The sequence below is a fragment of the Aspergillus niger genome, assembly GCF_000002855.4.
Source record: "Aspergillus niger supercontig An15".
In the NCBI taxonomy this organism is placed as follows: domain Eukaryota; kingdom Fungi; phylum Ascomycota; class Eurotiomycetes; order Eurotiales; family Aspergillaceae; genus Aspergillus; species Aspergillus niger.
Genome location: NT_166530.1, coordinates 1,611,791 through 1,638,552, shown reverse-complemented (window position 1 = coordinate 1,638,552; position 26,762 = coordinate 1,611,791). Strand labels below are relative to the sequence as shown.

The 26,762-nt window shown below is 50.5% G+C and overlaps 8 protein-coding genes across 8 annotated transcripts; 4 read left to right on the top strand and 4 right to left on the bottom strand.

Moving 5' to 3' along the window:
* On the top strand, positions 1 to 306 carry An15g06890 (hypothetical protein [truncated ORF]; the record flags this gene model as incomplete). Its single annotated transcript, XM_059744786.1, has 1 exon — positions 1 to 306. A coding segment is annotated over one exon (306 nt), but the record flags the coding sequence as incomplete, so codon positions are not given.
* Positions 307 to 904: 598 nt separating this feature from the next.
* An15g06880 (uncharacterized protein) lies at positions 905 to 7,400 on the bottom strand (the record flags this gene model as incomplete). Its single annotated transcript, XM_059744784.1, has 5 exons — positions 905 to 5,254; positions 5,318 to 6,423; positions 6,653 to 6,912; positions 7,032 to 7,109; positions 7,366 to 7,400. The coding sequence occupies 5 exons, from the start codon at positions 7,398 to 7,400 to the stop codon at positions 905 to 907; spliced, it is 5,829 nt and encodes a 1,942-aa protein (XP_059602632.1).
* A 469-nt stretch (positions 7,401 to 7,869) lies between these two features.
* Positions 7,870 to 9,000, bottom strand: An15g06870 (uncharacterized protein; the record flags this gene model as incomplete). The annotated part of the gene is made up of 2 exons (XM_059744783.1): positions 7,870 to 8,769; positions 8,986 to 9,000. 2 exons carry the CDS (start codon positions 8,998 to 9,000, stop codon positions 7,870 to 7,872), a joined length of 915 nt encoding a protein of 304 aa, XP_059602631.1.
* A 951-nt stretch (positions 9,001 to 9,951) lies between these two features.
* An15g06860 (uncharacterized protein) lies at positions 9,952 to 11,210 on the top strand (the record flags this gene model as incomplete). The annotated part of the gene is made up of 6 exons (XM_001397177.3): positions 9,952 to 10,129; positions 10,192 to 10,310; positions 10,363 to 10,424; positions 10,474 to 10,499; positions 10,556 to 10,905; positions 10,956 to 11,210. 6 exons carry the CDS (start codon positions 9,952 to 9,954, stop codon positions 11,208 to 11,210), a joined length of 990 nt encoding a protein of 329 aa, XP_001397214.1.
* A 704-nt stretch (positions 11,211 to 11,914) lies between these two features.
* On the bottom strand, positions 11,915 to 12,634 carry An15g06850 (uncharacterized protein; the record flags this gene model as incomplete). Its single annotated transcript, XM_001397176.1, has 1 exon — positions 11,915 to 12,634. The coding sequence occupies one exon, from the start codon at positions 12,632 to 12,634 to the stop codon at positions 11,915 to 11,917; it is 720 nt and encodes a 239-aa protein (XP_001397213.1).
* Positions 12,635 to 13,126: 492 nt separating this feature from the next.
* On the top strand, positions 13,127 to 14,591 carry An15g06840 (uncharacterized protein; the record flags this gene model as incomplete). Its single annotated transcript, XM_059744782.1, has 3 exons — positions 13,127 to 13,768; positions 13,904 to 14,143; positions 14,226 to 14,591. The coding sequence occupies 3 exons, from the start codon at positions 13,127 to 13,129 to the stop codon at positions 14,589 to 14,591; spliced, it is 1,248 nt and encodes a 415-aa protein (XP_059602630.1).
* A 973-nt stretch (positions 14,592 to 15,564) lies between these two features.
* On the top strand, positions 15,565 to 15,769 carry An15g06830 (hypothetical protein; the record flags this gene model as incomplete). Its single annotated transcript, XM_059744781.1, has 2 exons — positions 15,565 to 15,671; positions 15,712 to 15,769. The coding sequence occupies 2 exons, from the start codon at positions 15,565 to 15,567 to the stop codon at positions 15,767 to 15,769; spliced, it is 165 nt and encodes a 54-aa protein (XP_059602629.1).
* Positions 15,770 to 16,844: 1,075 nt separating this feature from the next.
* An15g06820 (uncharacterized protein) lies at positions 16,845 to 25,682 on the bottom strand (the record flags this gene model as incomplete). Its single annotated transcript, XM_059744780.1, has 8 exons — positions 16,845 to 16,905; positions 16,956 to 17,056; positions 17,106 to 17,797; positions 18,008 to 19,912; positions 20,045 to 21,086; positions 21,129 to 23,535; positions 23,608 to 24,761; positions 24,831 to 25,682. The coding sequence occupies 8 exons, from the start codon at positions 25,680 to 25,682 to the stop codon at positions 16,845 to 16,847; spliced, it is 8,214 nt and encodes a 2,737-aa protein (XP_059602628.1).
* Positions 25,683 to 26,762: the final 1,080 nt, after the last annotated feature.

Sequence of the window (26,762 nt, the reverse complement as noted above, 5' to 3'; positions counted from 1 at the left end):
GGGGAGGATTTCGGAGGGGAGTTTGGGGTGGATGAGCAGGAGGATGAGAAGAAGGTGGTGGAGGAGGAGGAGGAGGAGGAGGAGGGTGTGGATGAGGCTGCGGCTGCAGGCGCGGATGCAGCTGTGACTGCAGCTACGGATACACCTCGTGTGCAGCAAGAACCTCCCATCTCAACCACAACCACAACCACAGCCTCAACAACAGCTTCAGCAACATACCCCTCCAGCAACAAGACCCTCAGTGCCAGCTACACCTGCGTCTGCGTCTGCACCAGCAACTACATCCCAAGACACTCCCTGGCTTGACCGAGCCATCGTCGGCGTCATCATCGCCCTGGTCGCCATGATCCTGCGACGTCTGACGCGCGACATGGACTTGGAGTGATCCATCCTTTTTCTCTGCTTATACTTGCGATCAATATGAAGCAATGGTGTTTGGCGTTGGATGATATCTATACAAGTACCCTGGGTCAAGGTTTAATGGTTTTGGTTGTGTAAATTAGATTGTTATGTTATCTATGGTTATGTGATGGTCGATAGGAGGTAATTTCAGTCATCTATCGATTAGAATGTTCGCGGTGGTGAAGGGTGTAAGTGTGGTAGTGGTAGGCTTGGGATGGAGATGAGCGTAGCATTCAAGGGGTTTGTCCTGTTCAAATGCCATCCATCTGTGGGCTGACTGTGTGTGGGGATAGTGATAGAGCGATATGGAGGGATAATTCAGGGTATTTTCTGGTATGTGTTATCTGTAGACAAACAAGCCTTGGGTCTGATATACTAGTAGAAGGTAGTAAGGGACATGAAATCTGTGTCTCAAAATAAACTCGACTCACCAAGTCATGAGCTACTACATCGCTATAGCATAGCAGTCATTTAAATTTGAATCATGCTAAAATGTACATCATCAAATATCCCCCAATACCATCCACCACCATTCTCGTACTACCCATCCTGATTGTTGTGTCGCCACACCCAACCCCTCCAGCCACTCCAACAGCAGCTGCACCTCCCACTCGCCCATCGTCGGCTTCAACATCCCCGCTATCACGCTCGCATTGATACCCGGCCGCGTCGCTACGCATCCTACTACCGCCGCCAACGCCATGTCCCACAGCACCCGGACAAACGACCCGTGGATGTCATACCACAGCGGTATCTTCGCCGGCAGCTGCGTGGCCGCATCGATGCCCTGTGGACGCGGTGGTACAAGGCTCCTCATCTTCTCTTGGATGGGGTTGCCGTACACATACGACTTGGCCGGACGCACCTCCATCGAGAACCGCAGCTTGTCCTTGTCGATCTGCCGCGTCAGGTAGCCCCCGTCCGTCAGTCCGTACTTCTCGCGCGGCACATCGCGCGGGTGAAGCACCACACGACCCGTGGCAAACAGGTTGATCACTACAAGCATGTCGCCATCTTCCGCGTTGTAGTCGATGTCCATGTATCCCTGCTTACGCAGTGTCGGATCCAGTATCTCGGTCTTGAACCGCTGCGCCCGCCGCAGCTCGGTACTTTCGATGACTCGTCGCCGGCCCAGTGCCAACAGGAAGTACTCTGTCACGTCGTAGTTCCGGCCTGGAGTAATGCGACCTCGGTTGCCCATAGAGAGCGCTCGTTCTGTTACCAGAGACTGCAACGCCTGCTGCACCACGTGCTCTCCAAAGACTTCCAGCGCCTGTCGCGCCTCGGCCGGGCGATACTTCTCCTCTGGTGTCACCACGTTGGCCCGCACCCAGGTCTTGACCACCTCCAAGCGTGACAGCTCCGCGCTCCGCGGTTGAGGCCGATTGGATTTCTCTGGCAAAGGAGCAGCGAACGGGACACCAGCGATCAGGGCGCGCTTGCGGCCCATGGTAATTGACTGGTTGGTTTGGTACAGTTCATCTATTGGCACGAGCGCCTCCTCCCTTAGTTCAAAGACGCTGTCAAACTGTTCTCGCGTTGCAGGCAAATCGGGGAGCTTCTCGGACTTGGGTGCATCTAGTTTCGTGTTCGCCCACTCAATAACCCCCTTCCAGTCGTACCCTTCCAGGTTGTCGTAGTCAATGGGAGGGACTTGGTCATTAGCATACGCCTCGATGAACCTATCTTGGAAATCGCCTTGCATCTTGGCGATCTGTAGGCGATATTTTCCAAGAATCCCCCTAGCTCGGTGGATTACAAAGGCTGGGTCCATGTCCGGGAAGCAACAACAGAGAAGGGACCAATCAACCAGACGAGCATCGGAGCCTCCAGCTAAGCTGCGCACAGCAACGATTGCGGCTATGAACTGCTGGACTAGTGTGCGTGGCATCTGTGAGACAAGACGGCTCCGGCGTGTTGGTTGGCGCGGGATGGGCTGGGCCGAGGCAAGCTTATTCCCGTCAGTAGAAATGCTCTCATTCAATTTGGTAAGACGACGGTGCCCAGGCTCCATAGCAGATTCGGACCGTCTTCGCCGCGATTGTGAAGTTTGACGTTCGAGGCGTGCCTTATGTCGAGTAATCATGGGTGTCACTTCTGTAGCTACCTCGCCGGCCTCCTCGTCGACATCGAACCGAATATCGCCTTCGATGCCGGGAGTCTCCATGTTCTGAACAGTCTGGTTGATATAGAACAGATCTGCACTCTTTCGACGAAGCAAATCCTCGTGGCTGAGCTCCCACTTGAGAATAGTATTGTTATCCCGGAAGAACTGGCGTGATCGCGGGTCAGCTTCTCCGGAGTCGTCCATGATTCGTCTCCGCGTCTGGCTGAACAGGTCATCAAGGGAATGCGGTAGGTCATGAGTCTTCTTTCTCCCAACCGCTTTCGCACGGTCTCTGGCAGCTTGTATAGCCGGGATTCCAGCCTCCGTACCAAAAGTTCCAGTGGTGCCATGGAACGTCGACTTCGTATTCATCAGCATCGCATGAGGTGCTATAGTAGACCACAATCGCCTCATCTTGCGCAGTGAAGCCAGCCCTGCCTCCACCTGCTGTCTTTGTCCTCGTCTAGGCCCATCGCCCGCACGTCCCGGTCGGGAGATGGATGTCAATGCGCGTGGATCGTCTTGGTCACCGCGACGACTCAAAGTCATCAGTCGCACGATCTCCGCACCATCTGCTGTCTCATACTCCTCTCCCATACTCAAATGTTGCAACAGTTCGCTTCGCAGCATGTGGCGTCGCCGTTTTTCCACGGCGCGAACCATTGCCGGCTTTTGGTGCAGCTGTACGGTAATACCCCGTTCCACGGGGAGCTGGGAGAGTAGCTTCTCATCTCTGCGTGGCGTACCCCGATTGCCATTCTTCGAGATCTCTGGGTCGATTTCAACATTAGGGGGGAAGTAGTATCGATCTGTGGCCAGCATTTCTTTTTGCATATCCAGAATCATGGGGTCGTCGGGCTTCATGTCAGCCTTATAGATAATCTTCTTTGTTACCATGACGCCCTTCCTGTCTCGCCCACTGAAGGTCAGCTGCCGGACTTTGCCGGCATCAACCATGGTTTTGACGACCGATCTGATTGTGCGCAGATCGGGTATTTCCTTGTGTCGCTTCTTTTGCCAGGCTGTCATGAATGGATACCAGATTTCTGTACCCATAGGATACGCTCCGCCGGCTTGTTCCAGGATATCCATGACGATCGATCTCCGGAGAACAGCGACAGAACCACCTTTCTCTGCAAATATCCTTCGCTTTCTACCAGAAGGCTCAGGTACTTCTGGGGCACCTTTCTTTTTCTGTTCTGTCGCGTCTTCGACCGTGGAGGGCGCAGCTGGTTCAGTCAAGCTTTGTTGAGTCGCTTCGCTGGCCGTGACATTTTCTGAAGATCCATTGGTAACGGCATCCCTCCCAGATGGCCTTTCAGCCGCGGAAGCATCAGGCTCACCTTCAACGGCATCGGCTTTTCCGGTTTCAGCAGCAGTCAAATGGGTGGTTGTACCTTTCTTGTCCCGTAAGGCTCGTCCAGAGCGAGTCCGTTTGGAAGGGGTTCCTAAATCCTCATTGCGAGTGGCGGTTTGACCATTGCTATTTCGAGGGAGTCTCCGGGCCGAAGCATTATCTGACACAGTGCCGCCGTTTGTCTGCGAGGCAACCTCCTCTGGGAGCATAGGCGACACTGCTCTTTTTCTTTTTGTTCGCATCAAGGGTGACGTCTGCGTGTCTTCAGGTTCACGCTCGAGCAGTTCTGCAGTCGACGAAACATTTTGTGTGTCGCTATTGACTTGCTCAACACGGCGGTGCTTTGGCGCACTTTCACCCTCCATTCCATGTTCAGTATCTGACTCGCGCTCATGCAATCTTTTGGAGCCTCTAACAGAAAGAGCTGGAGGAGTAGATTGGGGTAGGAGAGCATCATCATCATCGACTGCAGGAGAGGCCTGAGGCCGTCCGCTGGCCTGCAAACGAGTCTTCCTGGATACAAGTATAGACTCGTCATCCGGCTCGGCCGTCTCTTTCTGGAACCAAGGCAGAGTTGCCAGCTTCAGTGTTTTGAATACAGCGATCCGGCTAATTTTCGGGCGCCCCTGCCTCTTGCCAGCCGGTCGCCGACGTCCACGCGAAGTAATGTACACACCCGGCCCGGCGCGTTCTATGAGTAGGACACTGTACTCCGTCCAAGTATCATCCAAACCAAGAGCCTCAAGCTTTTCCTTTTCAGACATGCCTCGGAAGGCTTCGGGGTCTAGTTGTGACTTTTTTGGACGGCTTTTTACCGGTTTTACAGAGGGCACGTCAGCCATCTCTGTATCAGAGCCATCCTGGCGTTCTATCTTCACCCTAACCGGCGTGGCATAAGGCTGCGCAGTTGAGTCACCAGAACCCCGAATACGTTGATGGATCGTGTATGTTCCATCCTCCAGGCGTGCCGCTACGGCATCGCTGCCGGAAAAGACGTAGTTTGCCGGCTTGACTACCGATATGCACTCCAGCAGTGTAACATTGCCATCCTTCAACAATTCCTTCTTCGGCACAGCGAGGGTGAGCCCATGAGCATCAAGTTGAGGAACAGCATCAACGGGATGAATGTGCGCGTTGCTTGACTTCGCTTTTTTCGCGGAAAATTCAACCGCCTCCCACAGCGCCTCCCCTGAATCGACTAGCTGCTTGAAGTTCATTGCAGTATAATGCACATAGTGAGTGATAGTGCGCTGGAGCGCCGTGTCTCTCACGATAGCCAGATGGCGCAGGTGCGGAGGTTGGGATAGCTGCCAGCATTCTACGAGACGACTCACTGCATTCTCCAAAGGTCTTCTAAAGTAGCCGCCAAAACAGGCTCTCAGGATTCCCTAGGTAGCTTCAGTCAACGTTTGCTCAGGGTCTTTATTACCAGTCATCTGTCAGGTGCTTACCTGATTGGTAATACCGTCGGTTCCTGTTTGATCAACAGTCTCAAAGATCTGATTGTGTATGTTCCTATCTGGCGACCAAGAGGGGAGAATCCGGCCAGCCTCTTCTACTGCTTCGCGCTTCACTAGACCGACTGTGCCGTTGCTGTCTGGCTGCAAGGGGCTCTGTGATGTGCCATCTTGCTCCATATCATCCTCAATATCGAGATTATCTTCCTGTTCTAGATTGGAAAGTATGCCGCGACTGAATTCGTTGAACAGTTCGAAATCTCTCTCCGTTGGTTCTCGTATGAGCATGACGCAAGGGTGGAACTTCTTCAAAGTATCGGCATACTGGGACAAAGCTCGAACACGTTTGAGGACGCCGATACGTTCGAACTTCCGAAGCGCACGGGATAAGATCCTCCAGCGCCAGTGATCCTCAAATCCAAGCTTCTGTTTCAGATCATTGCGAGAAATAATCTGGTATTCCTGAAGGATCTGGAAGAGCTGATCAAGGAACTCTTTGAAATCGATCATGTTCTCTTGCTTGGTCGCATTTGAATTCTGGCCAGTCTCCCTGTCTACAGGGGCGTGCTCTGGTGTCAAGAACTTGCGCAAGGTACAAAGACTGGTACGAGTGGACTTGACTTGGATGGCCCGTTTCTCGATGTAACCCTTTTGCTGCAGAACATCCGTACGCTTCGGCACGGAACGTTTGTCCTGGCCACTGACTTTGACTAATTCTGTCTGCGCAATGCCATTGTGCTTGCGCGATGCAATGATAGAGAGTAGAGCAAACTCCGTGGGGAACACCTTGGTTTCATCCGGTCCGTGACCAGCTACTGCGAGCCAGGTTCGCTCTTTAGACACAAACACCCGGACCGAGTCCGATGCTCCGTTGGCGGTTTGATCTGTCTCTGCATTGGTTTGACCACGCTCGGCATCTTGGAGGCTGAGATGGTTTCCTTCTCTGTCTTTGCCAACGGATACCTCTGGGTTCTTCGTTAACCAGGACCAGACCTTCTCCTGGAACCGACGGTCCACGGTGTGCTTGCGGCCAGCTGCATCTTGCGCCGCCTTGGCATAGAAAGTATCGGTAAAGGTTAGTATATCGGCAGGAGAAGCGCCTGAAGAAGGTTAGTTGACTAGTCCTAATAGTACTAGAACCAATGCAATTATAACAGATAAAGTTTATGCAGGTATCCAAAGGCAAGGTTCACCGTTGAAAAGACCCGAGCTGGATGTTCCGTCATGGTCCAATCAGACGGATAGCGCATGCAGGGGTTGGCCATGTCGGTGGGGATTCATTCGAGACCGTCACGATCGGAAGAAAATTGGAAAAGACAAGCAACTGACCTTGATCGCCGCAGAGGGCAATCTCCGCAAGGAGAAAATCAATCAAATCGCGTAGACTCGGGGCCATCTTAGGCCATGTCACCATCCAGACTGTCTCATTCAAATTTCGACCAACAGGAATTGAGGTCAATCCATCTCCCAGACAACGGGTTGGGGAGCAGAAAATGGAGGAAGATGCAGAGACAGAGGCGCGATTCGAACCAGCGTCGCGGAGGATATGCGACGTTGAAGCCCGAACCCGCCGCGGGGGTGGCGGAAGGCTGTCACGTGAATTATATGTCAGGACTTGTTATGTAATATCGGTGTCTATGTAACCACCTACAGATGCCCGTGCCCTTCACTTTAGGAGTGAATTCTCCAGTGGTGCATTCGAGCTAACGGCTCGGCCACCTGCTGGCAAGAGACTAGAGATCCAAAGCTGGCAGTTTTAGTATAAGCTTCACTTGGATAGAACCCACTGTATGTAGTTATTACGGTGCGCTATTCTACGTATCTCACTAGTCTGCCATTGCACATTGCTGCACCACAGGTATCACCTGACAGTACTATTAAGCAAGCTCATTGTTCTGTCATGAGTGCAGACGTTCAGATCTACTACAACTAAGATCCTCAAAATCCCAGTCTAGCTCCTAGGATGCTCGCATACCTTTCCAGACAGGCTTTACTACTACCATCCTTGGGCTAGTGTCTTGTGTACCTAGTTGTCCGACTACCCGCTCCAGACTATGCTAGGTTCATCTTTATCCATATTGGATGTGAACTACACTCTGCTGTATGATTGGAAATCGAGCCTGCGATCAACCCTTACATGAGATTTACATTAATCTATACCGTGTAACATTCAGTTCTCACAAGAAGTACTACAGACCACGGCCCAGGTTCGCTGCTAGGACCAGCCTCCACCCATGAAACATCTTCATTCTCGTCAGGCCAGTTATACGTCGGTTAGGTTTGCAGGAATGGCTAGACCCGGAAGTAGGTGGTGAGAACACTTGTGCTTAGTTTAGGCAGAGAATATGGATAGGGTAGAAATATCAGGAAGATGCGTTTTAAACCTCGTGTACATCATAAAATATACGGTCCAATGATTTCTGCCACTTAACATGATTGTGGTCGAGCTTAAATCCTAGGCCAGAGAGTTTTGACTCAAGAAGATCAGTCCAGTCGTAACGAGAATCGTCTGCAATATCGAGATTAACCCCCCACTGCGGTATGGCTTAAGGAATCCATAATTTTGGATAGTACCCAGCTGACTCCCAGTCTAGGATAGCCTTCACAGCACCATCGTCTGTGAGGAGAATATTGGTTGGACTAAGGTCAGAATGATAGAAATGAAACTTGTCTCCTATAGGGGGTGCCGGCAGGGTTGATATTCTGTTGAAATACTTCTCAGCTGCGATGCGAGAGAAGGGACCCAATGGCCGGGGTTTCCAGGACGGGTGAGACGCTTCTGGATGCACGGTTAGGAAAGGTTCGAGAACTCCACAGCCTGTTGCAGACTGTAGCTTCTCCGAGGTTTCTTCGGTAAGATCGCGGCAGTATCCTGCAACGGTGCAAGCGACCTCAGCTTTTTGCTCTGCAGTTAGAGACGGCCAGGCACTCGCCAGAGTTTGCCCTTGGATCCGTTGCAAGATTAGGAAGGACCTATTGAGTTTCTCATCGGTCCACGAATAGATCACCTCAGGGATGGGGATATGTGGGAACCGGGATGCGATGAAAGCAAGTGTGTCGCTTTCTCTTCCCACTCCATCAGACCATGTCTTGACCTTACAGATTGCCTGTGTCCCGATCCCCCAGACAGCGGATGACAAGCCAGCCTGGTAGATGAGGCCATCGGCTGGCTCCCCTAATGAGTTGGCACTGGTAGTTTCAACTATGTAGAACTGCCCATCACCCTCGTCCCAACTGGCAACTGCAGTATTGGGAATCCCGCTTGTAGTCTTTTTGCAAAGAAACTTAGAGCCCATCTGATATGTATCCGGGCTCAATTTTGAGACAGATGCCTCGATTGGAGGGGAAGGCTTGCTACTTTCATTAGCACAATGCTTTCTCAAGAAGTTCGTGATAGTCGTTACCGGAAGATCATCTTTCAGTGGCGGTAAAGCGAGAAATTCGAACTGGTGAGGAAAGAAAGAAGGTCAGGCAAAGGTCAGCTGAAAACAAAATATAGCGAGAAGGCGGAGTAAGTATAGTAACATGTTGTGACAGAAATCATTCATTGTGCGGCAGGATCCATTATCTACAGCATGGCGTGCAGGAAGCTAGAGTGGACTGTTACACAGTAAGAGTTTTTCGCAGGTCATAGTACTGCTCAGTCATTGCATGTTCCGCACGATAGCAAGATTCATGGTTAGTAGTGGTAGTACTAAGATCGTGAATAGAACCCACTCAGCTATATCTTTTTTGATCTTGTGACTTCCATTTCTGCGTTTATCCTCTACGAGCAAGGTGTTTTTGTCACTAAGATTGGCCGGTCAGGTCCGCCAAATTCACGAGACTTCAATATCTCATAGAATGGATCAGTGGTTGACTGGTTGTACCCGAGAGAAATGGGGCTAGTGGGGACTGGGCCGGGAGTGGATCATTTGTTAATTAAGTCCCTTAGGGACCGAAGTCAGGGACTGTGTTCAAACCTCAAGTACTATTATCATTGCCCCTGCTAAGTGGTAGAAGTGATGGTCACTGGCTGTTAACTTATTCAATGCGCTCCAGTAACTCTTCTGATACTTTTATATTCTGCAAAGCCAGCAACCCATTTTCAACTTGTCTTCTTCTGGCATCCGCGAAACCGCCCCTGGCACAACATCATTATGGAAGACGACCAGACTTCCAGTCGTGGTCCGTGAGTACTGGGAATATGAGGATGTCTGTCCTCTCCCCCTTGGTATATCACAAGAATGAAGAAACAAAGCAACGAAGATGTCTCACAAAACCCTGTGCAGAACCGGTCTGGAGCGCGCGGGATCGACCACTAGTAGCATGACATCACGGCCCGGTTACGTCAGGCATCACGGCCAAAACCAACCCGAATCCGCCGATGGCAAAATACTTCCACAAAAAGCCTTGGGCTCGTTTACGAGGCGTCCCTGCCGTCGTTTCCGGCCTGTCTGGCTTATCTCTCGTCATTCAGATTGACTTCATCTGGGAATTGTCCTTCCTGTTCCTCCCATCCCCATTCCCGTTTCTCCCGTCATGTCTTCCCTTGTCTCTCGAATACTATCACCCTAGACCCGGTCATTGCAGATTGCGTGAGACTGACAGATTAAACTTCGCCCACCCGCACCACGACTGCCAACTCGATGGACGAAGAATCGAGGCCCGCTGCGTGTCCTGAGCCTCCGCCGCTCCCATACTCCTTGCGCTCGAGGAAGAAGTCCATCGCCATCTTCTGGACAATCTTTGTGATTGATACTTTGGCCCAGCCGCTCGTCCTCTACTGGGCGCTCTGGTACGCCACTGATCTTTCGCATAACTTGGGTACGTGAAGATTTGCTTCTGTATCTCATTTTCTCATCACCAACTCATTGATTATCCTATAGTCTTCAGTATTGTGACGGCTTCGTTAGGAGGTGTATCGGTATTCGAATACTTCTATCGTCTCTACAACTTGTTCCGGAAAGACTCGCGAGCACGGCCATTGAACGCTAGGAAGGGATGGGTATGCTTTCCGTGGCTACAATTCGCTGGAAGTGGGTGCTGACCGGATGTAGCTGGATTTCTTTCATATCAATTTCACCATCGTCTGGTTGATACTGGCAGTTGAGCTGATTGTGTAGGTGTTTCCATCCATTTGTCTACGGACTATACTGACATCATCACAGAGGAACCGTTCCACAAGAACCATATGGTAAAACCTATTCCTTCCATCTTCTTCGTGTCCTGGCTAACCCTCGTGGTCAATAGTCCGATTAGTCGCCATGGTCCTTCCGACGGTAATGTTCTACTTCGGCAGCATGTATCTGGCACTCGACATCCTTCGTGTTTGTGGTGTTAAAGCACCCTTCCGGATCTCATCAACGCCTAAAGGCTCGACAATGCCGACCGCCCTATATGTTTTGATCGAGGATGTAGTGGCAGTTGATGGAGGTGGTGGTCAGATCTACCGATATGCGCTTCGCACCCGATACCTATCTAGCCCGTACTTCCGGCGTATGCTGTTCCAAATGAACTGTTTTTGGGCTGGAGGATCTATCGTTGTCGCTGCCGCCATTACGGCAATTATATTTACTGTTTCGGAGCCAGTCGCATACACTGTAAGTGATTCCAAGCAACTGTCAACAATTTGGTACTAAGTGATGTGTAGCTAGGATGGTCCTTACCGTTCGCATGGGCTGGCCTCTGGACGTTGGTCACGATACCATGGGTCCAAAGCGACCTTCGGCGCGAGAAAAAGGCTTGGGCAGAAAACCGGGGCCAGGGAGGCATCCCATACACCGATGATCCTGATGCCCCCAGTGGTGGTCGGACCAGGCTTGAGGCGATGCAGGATCATCTGCCAAGTTTCGTGCCTTGGTTCCGAGAAAAGCAGGCTCCCCCGTCTACACCGAGTGATCATTGAGCTATGCCCAGATGGCCGCAGAGCCGTTTCAATTCTACCGGCCGTGACGCTACCAGACCGCTAGCTGAGTGATGAAGACCCAAAAATATGTTATGATGGAATGTTTATGACGGCCTGAGCCACTGTACTATATGCACCGATACCCTGCTTGTTCCCACTGCTTCTTACATTATTGGATATGCTTTTAGCCCCTGTTAAGAGACTGCATAGCATTGACAGACTCATTCTTGTCGATTGCGGCATGTCTCCCAGGGTTGTTGATCTAGCATTGGCATCACTTTCTGCAGCTAGCATAGATAGATTTGATACTTCGTACCAATCCAAACAAGCACTCTGCCTTCCGATCCACTCACAACAGGTGATTAGAGCCGCGCGACAGGTGTTCCTTGCCATGTTCTCTCCAAGGGTATGCACAGCACGATCTAGGTATATCGTCCACGTAGTGGTCCACTCAGCAAGTGTCCCATTACAGTGCAAAGTTGCAGCATAATCATCCGCTGCGCACCACTTCGCGTCCGCTTCAACTGGAGTGGCATTATCAATGCCAGCGTCCACACTGATAGTCGGACACGAGCCTCGGCTCCTAAGTCATCGGAATTTGCGTTCACTCTCAAGTCTCAGCAGCAGACGATACCAGCGCTTCCAGCAAACCAGGTGGACAGCACCGCTGTATTCACATCACTGAATCAACTCCCAATGTCCTCTCAAGTCGACGGCCTCAACGCGTAAAACCTCACAGGCAACAGCTTGAAATTCTTCGGGAACCCCAGTTGCAATTCCGACGCAACAAGCACCAACCCGGCCTCCTTAAACAGAGTCCGAAGCTTCTCATCCGTCCTCGTAACACTACTATCCTCCTCATCAAACATATCCCACCCATTCGGATCCGTCGACTGATTCTCCTTCACGACCATTATGCCCGTCTCCGTCAAGGCCTCCCGACACCGAACAAAGTACTCCCTCAACTGCACATCCGTAAGATGTCCCACGCAGAACTGCGTCCAGATCAAATCGTACTTGTTCTTCTCAGGATACCAATTCTCCAGACCCATTGTGTAGATATCCCCGACAACACCAATGCGTTTCAGCTCCGAATTCCGAATCACCTCGGTGAACTTCTCAATGGGCTCGACGGCATCGACGCGCTCGCAGACTTGGCTGAGGAGACCCTCGGTGACGCGACCCACGCCCGCGCCGCAGTCCACGCCGAGAGGGAGCTTCCCCTCCGTCGGGCAATTGGGGATCATGCGACGGACTTTGCCGAGGAAGGTCTTAGATCCTCTGAGATCGATGCGCGTGTACCATGGGTACGAGCCTAGCATGCCCAGCATGGTCTTTGTGTTGGCGGCGACGGAGTTCCAGTAGCGGAGGGAGGCGGCATGGTCGATGTGGGAGTCGGGAGGGGCGTCTGTGGGGGTGGCCATGGTGTGTTGCTGCTCTTTGCAGTAATGTAGCACAGCGCAGTGCAGTGCAGCTGTAGAAATAAGCTAGAAGTGAGTAAGTGAGCAAAAGAAGTAGAAATCCTGCAAGGGATGCATCCCACCCGATGTGATGTTGTTGATGCGGGATAAAATTTCCCTTATCGATCGGCTTATCTAATCGGTGCAGAACTACACCATCAATCATCCACAATTCCTATCGGAGTCAAGCGTCAACAGATTCCAACGGCGCGGTCCAATAGTGAAGAATACAAGATAGAAGATGGATGATTCACCTGGTGACGAGCATCTTGCGTTTATGCAATGGGCCGAGGCGTCAGGGATCAAGATAAAGGGTGTCACGCCGGCACGATTCCCCGGGCGACGTTTGGGGATGAAGGCGACGCGAACAATAAAAGTAGGCTGCTGAGACTGTACTCCTTAGACTAGGAATGGGATATTGTGGTGCATTGCTAATTTGCCCAGAACAATGAGATAATGCTCACCATTCCCGTGGATCTAATGCTAACTATCGACTCCATCCCATCATCATTTACCTCGCAATTTCCCTTGGGAACATCCATCCACGGGATAATGGCTGCGTTTCTCACGCACGGGGACCCATCTCTGCTTAAGAGCCTCGAGGCATGGCGGAGTGTCTGGCCCTCGTATGACGAGTTCGAAGACAGCATGCCGGTTCTCTGGCCGGCACATCTTCGGGTGTCGAATTCAAGCTACGGAGGCAACGCCGACTCTTCCTCACCAGAGAAGCAAGATCAAGATCATAATCGAGGAAAGATACTTCTCCCACCCTCCATCTCGGGGGAATGGAACACTTTCCCCAAAGTCCCTGTAGGTGTGGACTACGACACACGATACCAGAACCTACTCAGCCAGCAAGAAAAGCGACTAAAAGATGCCTGGGCAAATGTCGTCAAAGTCTATCCTGAGACAGAGTGGAAGATGTTCGCCTATTACTGGTGCATTATCAATTCGAGGAGTTTCTATTATGTGTCGCCTGGGAAAGATGAGCCAGAGGATTGGAATGATGCGATTGGAATGGTCCCGTTTGCGGACTATTTTAATCATGTTGATGATGCGGTGGGTTTATCCCTTTGTTTATGTACCATCTGTATAAGGGTGTGTGATATTGATTATATACAGGCATGCGAAGTCAATTTTGACGGAAAGAAGTATACTTTCCGAGCAACGCGGCGATACGGTACTCTCTATCCCTTCCACACTATGAGTGCAGAGGACTAACACCATTCAGAGAAAGGCGAAGAAGTCTACATGAGCTATGGCAACCACTCAAACGACTTCCTTTTAATTGAGTGTCAGTCTATAACCCTTCTATCAATCCCAACATCCCATTCCCAATTCATTCAACTAACAGACAAAAGATGGTTTCACCCTCTCCACCAACCCCTCCGACTGCATCTACCTCGACGACATAATATTTCAGGATCTCAGCATATCGCAGAAACAAGAATTAGCGAAACAGGAGATCTTCGGGTGAGCATAACGACCCTCTTATTCATTTTTTCTCAACACCCTAGAAAACAACCATGTATCCGGATACGCAATACTAACTTAGCATACCAAAAGAAACTACACCCTCTCCCACCCCCTATCTTCCGAAAGTCCCCTGCGCTACGCCGCATGCTTAAAATACATGAACACCCGGGACTGGCGCGCATACGTATGCGGACGCTCAGAGCGGGGCGTCGACGAGCAGAAGACCGCGAACGTGATACGAGGCTGGGTGGAGGTGTATCTTAAGGAATGCATTGGGACGATAGAAATTATTGAGAATATGATTCAAGATCTTGGAGAAGAGATTGGGGATAGTGATAAGAAAATAGGATCAAAAGCATGGGAACGAGAGAAGCTGCAGATGTTGTTGGATAGATGGGGACAGATTAGACGGTTATGTGAGAGCGTTCTTGAAGACTTGGAATAGTCTGCATATTACAGCTGCAATGATGGACCAGTTGGAAGGTCATGGCCAGACTTTCACATGATATACTCTGCATTGCACTTACATAGACATGGAAGAAAGACGTAATCAAATCTTGCATCACTGAATAGACCTCATACCGCGGAAGCAGGATCTCCCTCTTGATTCTGTTCTTTACCCCTTTCGTCCTCGGTCCCTACACATGTAGACGGTCAACAAGTATCAGATTAAGTTTGAGTACGATACACTCACACTCTCGAACCTTCTGGTCAATGATCCCCCTGGCAGGCTTCCAAAACGCCTTGAGCCGCTCACCCGGCACCGGCTTTAGAAAATCGACCTCAACCACTCCGATCCCCTTTTCATCAAGGTCATGGTTCATCTCCCGGGAATCAAAACTATTCTCTCTCCCAACATTGGCAAAAGTAATAAACTCCCGATCTCTGACCCTCACAGCATTAAACCACTCAAGCTGATCCTCATTCCCCAGAAACGCCTTTGATAAGGTTTTCCCAATGAAGAACCAGAACGGCCAAGGCTTGTCGAAGTCATAATTGGGACCTGCGCAGGACTGCATGATTGAATTCAGTCTTTTATCAGACAGCCTTTGAGACAGGATTTATTAGCTTGGAACACATGGAATCGATGAAGAGACACTTGGTGTCAGTCACCACTCGACACGAAACTTTACGTACTGAACAACGATGTGACTGATATCGGCTACATTGAGTGTCCGAAACCGGTTTTCGACCGTCAAATCAACCGCAGGAACTGGGACAGTTATGGCCTTGTTGTCTGGGAGTCTCTCGTCCATAAGGTCTTCTGAAATGCTTTGCAACTGTCATCAAATGTAGCAGATGTGATTGTAGACTATATCTACCTTATTCCAGGAAACCAGAGACCAACCTCTAACTTGAAGAGACGATTGTCGACCGGGCTCAACCAAAAAGGGGCATCTTCCCAGGCAGTAACAACAATGCTCGTGTCCTCCAGCGGGTTTATACCTTATGTTACACAGATCCTATCTGGGCCCGAACCGATTTATTCCGCTTTGTACTACTATTTGGAACAGGCACCCCCCTCGTAAGCATAAGGGATGGAAGTAAATGAACTGCGATATCAGGGCTCGGACCGACACGAGAAAAATGAAAGTTGATGCTAGACCAATTATCACTACTTAGTACGCCTGTCATATTTTAGGAAACCCCGCGTGCAAATAAAGCTTTTATCTAACTAGTGACTAGCAAGGCACTTTTCTCGCTCTACCATCATAATAGCATACTATGGCTCATCCCGGTGATAGAAACAAAATGAAAAGGATGTTCCCTGTACAATAAACTTTTGGAACATTTACCTCGATCCTCCTAGGCGTATTTATACTACTACCCATTCTGCCCTTTTTTCTACGTGTTCATTACCTTGTCTGCTACTGTACGTACTGAGTGCATTCATCACATTGACCCTACTATCACTGTCGTCTCTGAAACAAGATGTGCTCTCATAAAGTGTACACCTACATGGAATGTGGACATATGGGCAGTGATGGCCTTGAGCGATGTGGACCAGCTACAGAAAAGGATCAGAACTGTCCGCGGACAATTTGGGATAGTCGCCATGTTGGCGCTCGGCCAGGGAAATGCCATGCTTGTTTGAAGCTCACCCCGCCAGACTCGGATTGATGGGCAAAGAGTGGATGTTCTCGTCTATTCAAGCTGTATGTGATTTGGTAGAGGTACTAGCATCTCCGAAGTAAGCACAGGAGCTAGCAAAAACAACGTTGCGCCTCTTTTCTGTCCCTCCCTATCCTATCCTATACGATTCATGAATATGTTATGTCCACTGCGCGATTGCGCTTTGTCAAAATAACAGTGAGAGAGCCCTGTGCTCCCGTAACCCTTTTCTTCGTACACTATACACCAGCAATAACAGACCAAATGGGAAAGCAAGTGTCAGACAGCGCCACTCGCAAAATAAGATTAATCTATTCCACACAAAAACCAAATATAATCAACTTTACACAAGAAGTGAAGTAAATCACACTATACCCCTGGAACACCTGGAGACATCGATAATTCGTCGATGGAAACAGGAAACCAAAAGCGTTGACGCCTATATACGACCCACTGCGTTGGGGGTATCACACGGCAAATGCGAGGCCAGTAATGTGCAGATAACAAAATGACGGATTATAATAGGGGACAGGTATGATGCGAAAGTTAGCCAACGTAGCAGTCAGCTAAATAGAGCGATGCGGGCTCATTTTCGAGAAGGTATCAGTTTCCGACCAAAATTGCGGATGGATGTCTTATGACTAGTTCTAATAGATTCTTAGCTTGGAAACAATAAATTAGCAGAGACATTACTCACGTTTCTTCCGGCTCATCCCAGGTCTTGATTGTCTGTGACCTGGGCATAGCATTGCCTGAAGTCATGGGTCGAGTGGGTGGGTTGACGATTCGGCGTGATTGCTAAAAGCTGATTAGCGACGTCCTTTCACATTTGCTTCATTCAACATACCTCCCAGCGGGCATCCACGTCAACCTCGCTCGCAGAACGAGAGTCCGGTATCACTCCGCTTGGCTCGTGGAGCATACTGGATCCGAGAGAGTTTGATCGCACAAGCGGAGAACTGCCTGTGCCAGACTTGCCAGAACGTTGTGACTCTGAATATTCGCTGTTCGAGTCTGCACTGGCCATGCTATGAGCATTATCAGACACATTCACCGCGGTATCGGAGTAGTGTACAAGCTGGGTTGAGCTGGCTAGCTCCCGGTATCGTTTCTGCTGCTGCTTTGAAGGCCGGTGGTGTGAGAACTTGTTCCCAAGGATGGCAGGCGCATGCGAGATTAGAGCTTTGATAACATCCTTCTTCAATCGCAAGGCCAGGTCAAGATTCGACCATGTTTTGTTACGGTATTCTAAGACAGGCAACCGGAAAACAAAGTCGTGGAGATCCTCTATGTTGTGCTCTCCCTTGCCTTTGTAGCTCAGACACAGCACTACATCATGCACCTTGACATGGGCGAGCGTCATGTAATTTGACGCGCGCGACATCATCTGGGACAGATCATCAGGAGTCTCCTTTTTGCCCTTGTTCGGTAGTCTTCCCAGTGCGAACTTCTTTTTCTCTTCATTATTTCCTGAACCGCCCGATGTGTTAGCGACGGATTTTTCTGTGGGCTGCCTAGACAATATGCGCAGACTGTCCACTGATCGTTTCTTTGTCAAACCGCCACTCGTTGAGGGTCGGATGTGGTTGTTGTCCTTAGTATCCTTGTGGAGAGGGGTCATGGCGAGGCCTCTGAGCTGCCGATGATGAGACTTCGGTCTGGCCTCTTCCGATAGCGACAGCGTTGGTTGCAGCCTCAGCTCAATTGCTCCTGGACCCTTCAGCTGCAGATCGTCTGTTGAAAGATCACTGTTATCCTGGTGTGCATGAGCGGTCGGGCTTTCTTCTTCATCAGAATCAGATGAATCATCGAGCGGCTTCATGTTTTTGATCATGAACGGCGAGAATCCGCCGTTCTCGAATGCCGTAGATCCGACATTAGGGAACATGTATTCGAACACCTTTTGGCCGAGTTCCCGCTCCAACTGAACCTTGAGAGGGAAGAGGGACACCTCAAAGTCGTCCAAGACAGGAATACCGGCAACTGCCTCCAACATATGCCACTTCACCTTGATCATGCAATCATCAGGGCCGTTAAGACCCCGGGCCTGATCGAGATAAGGCACGATGATCTGAGGATAGATAGCATCTGGAAGAAGGTTCAGACCATACAATCGTTCAACTGCAACTAGGTTATGGTTCGAGCCATCGCTATTGTCCGTGCGGTCATATTCAGCATTCCTGAGTTGGAACTCAACCAGCGGCTCTGTCTGGTCCTTCATCAAATGCCACACCACTTCGCTTGCAGAAATGTTCCAGCGGAGGACGCCTTGTGTCTTCGACATGTTCGGGTCAATCTTCCTCTGAGAGGAGGTAATAGCCTTCATCAAGAAGAAAAGCTCATCCTCACATTGAGTCAGATCTTTCTCCAGCACCAGCCGGTCTTCCCAGCCTTGCTTATCCAAGTACTTGGCATGGATCTGGAAATGTTCCTTGATCTCTTCCAGCTGTCGGATGCGAGACTGAAGCTTGAAAACCATCTCCGGTGCACCTCTCAGATCACTGAAATCGGATGTGAGCATGATCCTCTCCAGACGCTCGTTTCGAACCTTCTCAAGAGGCTCGTTATAGAGAAGAAGATCAAGAATGATGATGTACATAGAGTAGTACTCGGCGGAGTCGCAAATGGCACGGAAGTGAGGAAAGTCGACGCTAATATGGTCCATCCTCGGTTCCGTATCTTGCATACTATACTGTTGGTCTGATTGCCCCTTCGCCACCTCCTCATTGTACTTCAGGCGGAGGTTGTTGTACTTGTCGTACCGCAGACTAGCCGAAGTCTTCTGTATGATCCTTGAAAAGCCGAACGGGTTTAGTTCGAAATCGAATAGTGCCTCAAGGTTTAGCCAGGGTGGCCATGCGGATCCCGGGGGATTTCCATATTTGTTGCCAGCATAGAATTGCAAATGATTCATCAGGCTCTTTTGCGTAGCCACGAAGAACTGGGCACCGTCCATGCAAAGTGAAAAGCGACGCTGCACGAGACCACTGACGTCGTCGGACACCCGCTCCTTGTCCATGATTGACACGACTTGGAGTTGCATGCCTTTCGCGGCGACTACCAGCACGGACTTCTGATTCTTCTCACTCTGCAATTGAATCTGTGGAGCAATGAGACGCAGATGGTAGCTGTTCTGAGGTGTGAATTCCGGCGCGATATTTTCGCTGAACCCATCAGACTTGGCGGCGCTATGTCTCCTTTGGTCAGAATGATGCTCTTGCTCTTCTGCATTCACATAGCGCTTTGCATCACTCAACAACTGTTCGATCCGATCCTCGATACTGTCATCATCCTCGCTGTCGACAAGTCCGCCAGCATCTGATGGGCGTCTTGAGGCAGTCCGGAACAGTTTAGAATGCTTTTGCTTGTTCTTGTTTTGTTCATCGACAATGTCGAGAATGAACTTTACAGCTCTGCGAGACATGTAGTACACAAATCCCCGGCGCTGGCTGACTTGATGAATATAGCGCAGGATGATGTTTCTCAGAGAATTGTTCCATTTCAGCTGGATGTTGTGGATGATGAATCTGTTGTTGAAGTCACTTGCCAGATCATCGTCAGGAGTGGAGTATAAGCCATCCATATCAGCCTCCTTGCCATCATTCGTCGAGTCGGAGTCTGTTCCCATCCGGGAAGCGCTGTCTTGGACGAAAGCTTCGGGATTCCTCTCCGTTGGGAGCTTTTCTTCCCGCGCCAGTTGCCTCTCAATCCGCTGAAGCCCGGCAGTAAGGAAAGTCCGTCTTCGATTTAGTGTTTCTGCCTGCCTAAGATAGTCGTTATGCTGACTCTTAAGTGCGGGGTCAGGATCGACCTCTTTGGCAAGACGGAGTTCCTGCTCGCCGATGGTACGACTACAGTCGCGAGTCTGCGCCTCGACGACAGCAAGTCGGTCTCGGATGAGCTCCATTTGTACCCGACGAGGTTCATTATTCTCCGACATGACGCATTCATGGGTTGGTTCATCACCAAAGGTGCTATACCCCGTTTCATCAGGCGCGATTTCGCCGTGGTCTGTCTGTCGGAAATAGGTAAACCGCGGCGTGAACGCCAAAGGCAAAATCTGCGTTCGAGGGTTTGATTCTTGAGGCAGTATCCAATCCAGCTCCACAAAATCGTCCATGTCTATCCAATCAAGGTTTTGATCAGGAATAGTAAATCGAGACAGGTCAACGGAAGCCACGGGCTGTTGGAAGGACGATATGATGTCGTCTTTGTTTTGCTCGATGTCATCGAGATTGGTGCCCTCAATACTGGCTGACACAGCCCTGAAATCTGCAGACTGCAGATCCAATTCCGCTTGGTTTATCCGCATCGCACTTGCTTTTGTTTGCTTGAGGCGACCCTTTGCCAGAGTCTTGACTTCCTCCCGTCTTTGATGTACATCAAGTTTCAGGCTATCCAACCGGACCTTGATGCCTGTTGCAGTCACGACATCCTCAGCATAGTCTTCACGGTCCTTGTGCTTGTAGATGTGAGCCACAAACAAAGGAGCGAAAAGCAACTGATACTTTACAGTGGCCAGGTGACGGTTGAATTTCTTGCTTGTCTTGGTGATGCCAGGCCACAGTGGTCCTTGTCGGACAGGGAGTGACATAACACCCGAGAAGAGAGACCACCAGTTGAAGAAGTGTGTGAAGAACCGAGGGGTCAAGTGAACGGTGTTGTAGCTTGCAGACGGCTGGACAGAGTCAACGGACCAATTCCTGCTTTCAGGAGCAACAACGGAAATTGACAAGTGGATATGGTTGCTGCGGAACCCGCGGTAGGCATCATAGGTCTGCCCCAAATTAGCTGCTTGAAATCGTCTTGGTACGGGATTTTGGCCTACCTCTCGCTGCGCAGGGTCGACATGAACGGGGTTCTGAAGCACAACTTCGTAGTGCGGTTTAAATTCAAACGATCGTTGGCCCTCGTCCACGTTACGCTCAAATACCAGGCCGGCAGCCCATTTCACGTCACCAGAAAGCTTCATGACAACCTTCTTGAAATGAGCGGCGTTTTTCAGGTCACTCGATGTTGATGTACTTTCCAAGTCCTGCGCTGTGGCTTCGGCCATATACCGAGCCTCGTGACTGTAGTCTGGTATCGCCAGCACGTACTCCCCACTCCTGACGCTCATGAATTCCTTGGGATCATCACTAGTATGGACTTCCCATCTAACATCTTTACGCCAGCACATGACGAACCCGCCTCCGAATCCTGTCACCACATATGGGTCACGCGAGCCCTTCAGACGAAGATGAACATCTCCATCCTCTTTCCATGCAACATTTATCCGAGAGTGGAAGCTAAGTCTGATCTTGTCCCAGAATCCAACCCTATCAGAGGGGTCGATTTCTGTCTTGGTAAACCCTTCGATAATCTTCATCATATCCTGTATCACAGGCTGATAAGACATGCCCCATGAGATGCTCGTTGGTAGGCTGGTATTGATCTCGATCGTAGGGTCAGAGTAAGTTTTGACAGGAGAGACAGATCGCCAGACTTCAATTGCGAAAGGAGGGCTCGTGGTCCCATCTGGCAGCTCCGTAGAGGGTACCAATTCGAGTTTGACTTGCCTGGCCGACTTATAGTCACGATATTCTTCGGCAATTACAAAGTTGGTTCGAAGAGACCAGCTTGGCAGCCTTGGAGATTGACCAGGACGCAAAGCTGGGATATGTAGCAAATCCAAGGGGTAGTCTCTCAGGTTGACGCGCGCCTCTCCCATGTCCAGCTGAATACTCATGGGAACAAGTAACGCATACTTCATGGACATCGGCATGCCTTTGCCGATTGTGTTAAGGAACTTGGGATAATCTTCCAAGGGGAAGAAAGGTTTGTCGATGACAAGGTTGATGTCACTTATCAAAGCAGCCAATAGAGCAGGTCTGTTCGGAATGGAGAGGACAGTTTCCGTTTCTTGGACATCTTCGGGGGGCTCATCAGCACCTGAGAAAAGGTTTCGCACTTCCTTGATCGACGTGCCCTGGAATCGTAAGGCAGAATCGATCTTATCCTTCCAGGACCGTGAATTGTGTTCTTGGAGACGAAACCAGGCATTATCAGCTGAAACCTTGGCTTCGCAAGACAGGCAGGCAGCTCCCTCGGTATCATAGCGGAATTTCTTTCCCCGGCCACGCTTGTCATCCTGCAAGCTCTTCCGCGGTTTAGAGTCGGCACTCTTACTCCTCCTTGTCTCTCCGCTAACACGTTCACTACGAAGTGTCCGGTGACTTGATCGAGCCCGTAGTCTGGATGAAGAGCGGCGCTGATCCGATTCCTTGATCTTTTGTAATTTCAGCTCGAATGCCTCCTCGCGGGCCAAGCGCTGGCGCTGTTCTATGAGGCCGGTGCGATAAATGCAGCCAAGTTTCCACTCGAAAGCATCATCTTCCAACTCGAACAGTAAAGCCTTGCTGCGTAACGATACTCTAGGAATCTTCTTGGGCTCTTCCGGTTCTCTGACTGATCCGAATTCAGACGAGTGGCCCTTGAAGCGTTCATGAAGCTGCTTGAGTGCCTTTGAGGTATTGATCACGTTGTCAAAAATGCGATGCATTACCATGTGGTGTGGTACACCCAAACGAATGAAATCAGCCCAGACATCGATGGACCTTTGCTCGACAAGATTGGTACCATGCTTGAGTTTCATTTTGCGCAAATCAAGGCGAACGTTGTTCATGCTTATTATTCTGGCCCACACACCTTTGAGCTTTGGCGCTTCTGCATGTAACCGAATGAGATGTGCTTTCACAAATGGAGAGGAGAGGCGATGCGAGCCAGCGGTCAGGCCGTAAATTTGAACCAACATTGGAGGATCGGCAGGCATGAAAGTCTTGAGCTGTATGACAGTTGCTCGGACATCAAATGTCATGAGCTCGCCCCTCGCGGACGGACGTGGTGATGGGGGGTAGGTGAATTCCTTCTGAACAGGGGACATGGGCGTTTCGGGCATATCCGGTGACTTTCGCATGAAGGCATCCTGGACCACAGACATCGCGACACCGAGACAATAATAGCGGTATAGGGAGTATTGTAGGTAGACGCCCTTGAACACAGAGTTGACGTTACTAATCGGACCAAGACGATCACTCATCGTGCTTAGGGCCACCTCGAATCTCGGTAGTGAGAAGAAGGGTTCGGCCTCCAAGTAGTCTTCGGATTCAATGACAAATCCCTCAAAGCCGCGGACGTGGAGGGCTAGTCGTCTGCCATCTGTGGCGCCCACTTGTTTCTGTCTCGGAGGCGACGTGGGCGGAAACCGGAAGGACGACTCATCTCCAATGTAAGAGTGACTTGGGGTCCGTCTTCTCGCGAAACTGACAGTCGTTGGTTCTGACTTCTGGGCTCTGTAGTCTGCGGTCCACGATTGTAGCTGGAATGAGACACCGCGTGAGACCTCAGAGACACTCGTGTCAACACCAGCAATTTCTAAGCTGAGGCCAGTGGCTTCAAATTGGCATCGAAGCAACCATGGCGGGATTCGCCTGAGAACACTAGGTTTCCGCTCTTCGAATGACATAGAGGCCTTCCTTCTATGCCGCGTTTGAGCCCGGAACTGCTCGAGCACCTGATGAATGCCACGGTTCACTTCATCGTTAACCATGTGTGCAGAACAGGTATTCAGGCTTCCAGATGCAATCACGCGTACTTCTGGCGAAGCACTAAGTAACACCTTGAATTCCAAGCTTTCAGTCGTCAAGAGATTATGTTTAACGCCGGACGGAGTTTGGTAGTACAGCTGATGCGATGCCACCCGGTAAATGGAAGAGAGCGAATAGTGAACCCCGCCTTCAGACGAATGTGAAGATTCAATGTCAAGAGATATAGAGGAAATAGAGGAAATTAGTAGATTATAATCGTCGTCAGGGGTGTCGGAAGGCTTGGAAATAGGGAGGACGAATCGAACCACAGGTTCGTGAACCGATACTTTGATGCTGGCTTTGGGAAGAAGCCTAGAAATCAAACGATGGTTATCTCTCTTCTTTCCACGAGGAGACGCCTTCTTCGCCTGAGTCAACCCTAGGAGCCGAGAGACCTGCTTTGGCTCTAGATCGAGTGATGGGGACGTCACCACCAGATTAGCAAATAGTATGTTGGTATTGCGCTCCTCCGGGTTGTGGTCATCGAAGGAGCTGATCGTCTTTGAAGGGAGCGTGGTCTTGATTGTTGTGGTCGCCATTGGGATATATAGTATGTTCTCCGTCTCGCCTGAGCAATCGTCCAAGGTGACCGACAAAGAGATGGCCGCCAAGAGAGCTTGATGGGCGAGATCATCGCGTTGGAAATACATGCGATGAGCAGGACTCTTCTGATCCATTCGGTGCAGATCGACGCCTAGCTCATGCGATACCACATTCAGATACACGGGATTCTGTTTTGACGAAGGCGGCTCAAAAGCTCGAGTTAACCTAAAGAAGCTCAGGGCCACCTGTATTCCTTGTATTCCGCGAAGGATTGACCCGGCAAACTCTTTGGAGTCGGCGACTGCTTGTACAATGGTGTCGTCTCGGCTTCCGGGCTGATCCAACTCCTCCACAAAGTCTGAGAAGGAAACCTCGTCATCAGTCTCAATATTGGTAGGCTCCACGGACGACTGGCGAGACTGTTTGACGCGCTGCATCAGAGTCATCACATCATCGTACGGGATATGCATGCGCCCAATTTTGAAAGCGATGGACGCATCTCTCAGACCCTCAAGGTCCTTGTGAAGAAGCCCATGTATATTGACCCGAACATTGTCCAGCACTTCGGTTGGCTCCGCTCCATCTATCCCGAGTAGCACGTTCTGCACATTCATCACCCACTCTGCCGGTCGATGTTCGTCAGGGCCCTGACTCTTGCGCCGAAAGAAGAGTTTCCCTCGATCCACCATCTTGCGCCTCGTGTCGACGCCCAAGGATAAAGATCCAACCTGGATCTGACCAGCTTCCACGAGATTGATGGTCGTATTGACGGCTACCACATCCACCAACTTCAACCAATGTATTTGTCGATGCAGCCGCTTCACTTGCTCCTTCATATGTGTCAGCTTCCGCCATGTCTTGCTCCGCTTGGGTATGGAAGAGCTGTCTTCCCGATTATCCGGCTCGGTGGACGACTCTTTCTCCAACGGGGGTTGCGAAACCGATGCATCGGGTTTTGTGGTGGACTTCTTTCCCTTTGCCAAAGCTGAAGGGTCCAAAGTCAATTTTAGTTCGGTCAGGCGAATGCTGAGCCATGTTGGTTGCGCAAACGAGGGCGGGTGTAGAGATAGGCCGAGGCCACGGAGTTCGATCTGGACGCCATCTCGGGGAACATAGGCAATGCGGCGGAGAGAAAAATATCCTATTCGTTGAATCGAGATCCCGGTCGCAATACGAACGATAGCGAAGATAAGGAAGGAGGAGAGGTAAAGGAGGAGGAAGCCCACGAGGACCGTGGTCGGACTAAAAAGCGTCATCGTAGCTCGCGGTCAGTAGGACCGATCCGTTGCACAAAATGGGCAACTGTCCAACAAGAGATCATGGAGAGTCGTTTCGGAGACCGCGGAGTGATTCTAGACGGAAGAGGTGAGTGAAAAATGACCAGAGGGAGCAATGGTATGCCTATGCAACCACACGAGCTCCCCCGAGTAGATCCAGCGCAACCCTCCTGAGAGGGGATGGGGGGTTGTACTTCGGCGGATCCGGGAAAGAGAACAGGTCTCCGTTAAGGGAAGAGCTGCAGAGGGGCTGAAGAAGCGTTGTGATAGTAACGAAAGAGCCGTAAGTCAGTCATGCTTTTCTGTCCCTGTTTTTTTCCCCCTGGATATTCGAGTATTGTCCTTTTCTTCTTCCTTCACCACCACCGTGAACCCAGTGCGTTATGATGAAAGGTAAGGACGATCGGGAGGGCGAGCCATAGATGCTAAACCACTGGAGCGGCAACCTGTCAGCGGCGGAAAGGTCGAACCCGTCACGGTCAAGACTGGAAGCGGAAAGCCGCCCACTTTTTTTTTTCAAGCTGGCAATGGACCAACGGGGGGTTATTCTCTGGCCGGACCGTCCGGCTGGCTCGGCATTGCTGCTTAGCAATTTACTGATCTGGCAAAAGATGTGGGTTTGCCCGCTGCAAAAAAGTAAAAGCAAGCAAGCAATTCGACGCACCTTCCGAGCCTCAAAAGGTCTGCTGCTGTCGATCGGGGAGCATTTTTTGTTCCTTCCCCCTGGCTCGATGGGGCCCTGCCTCACACAAAGCTTAGCAGCGTGGTCGTTTTAGGTTGGACTTTTGGTATCTACGAACACGGCAATTTGGCATTTTCCTCCTTGAAATTAAGCGCAACATTCTCCTCACCAAGTATCTATCGCTTGATGGTGGATTCCTCACGAAACCTTCCCAACAATATCCAGAATTCTTCTTGGCGTGTGGAGCAGAAAGAAACAGTTGTTGATTGCGAATACTCCGTAGTGTTCCATGTAACTAGGGTCTGCTTCATGATCATACAGGGTCTTGTTTCAAATTAAAATACATGTGTCTGGGAACAATGTGAGAAATATGATAC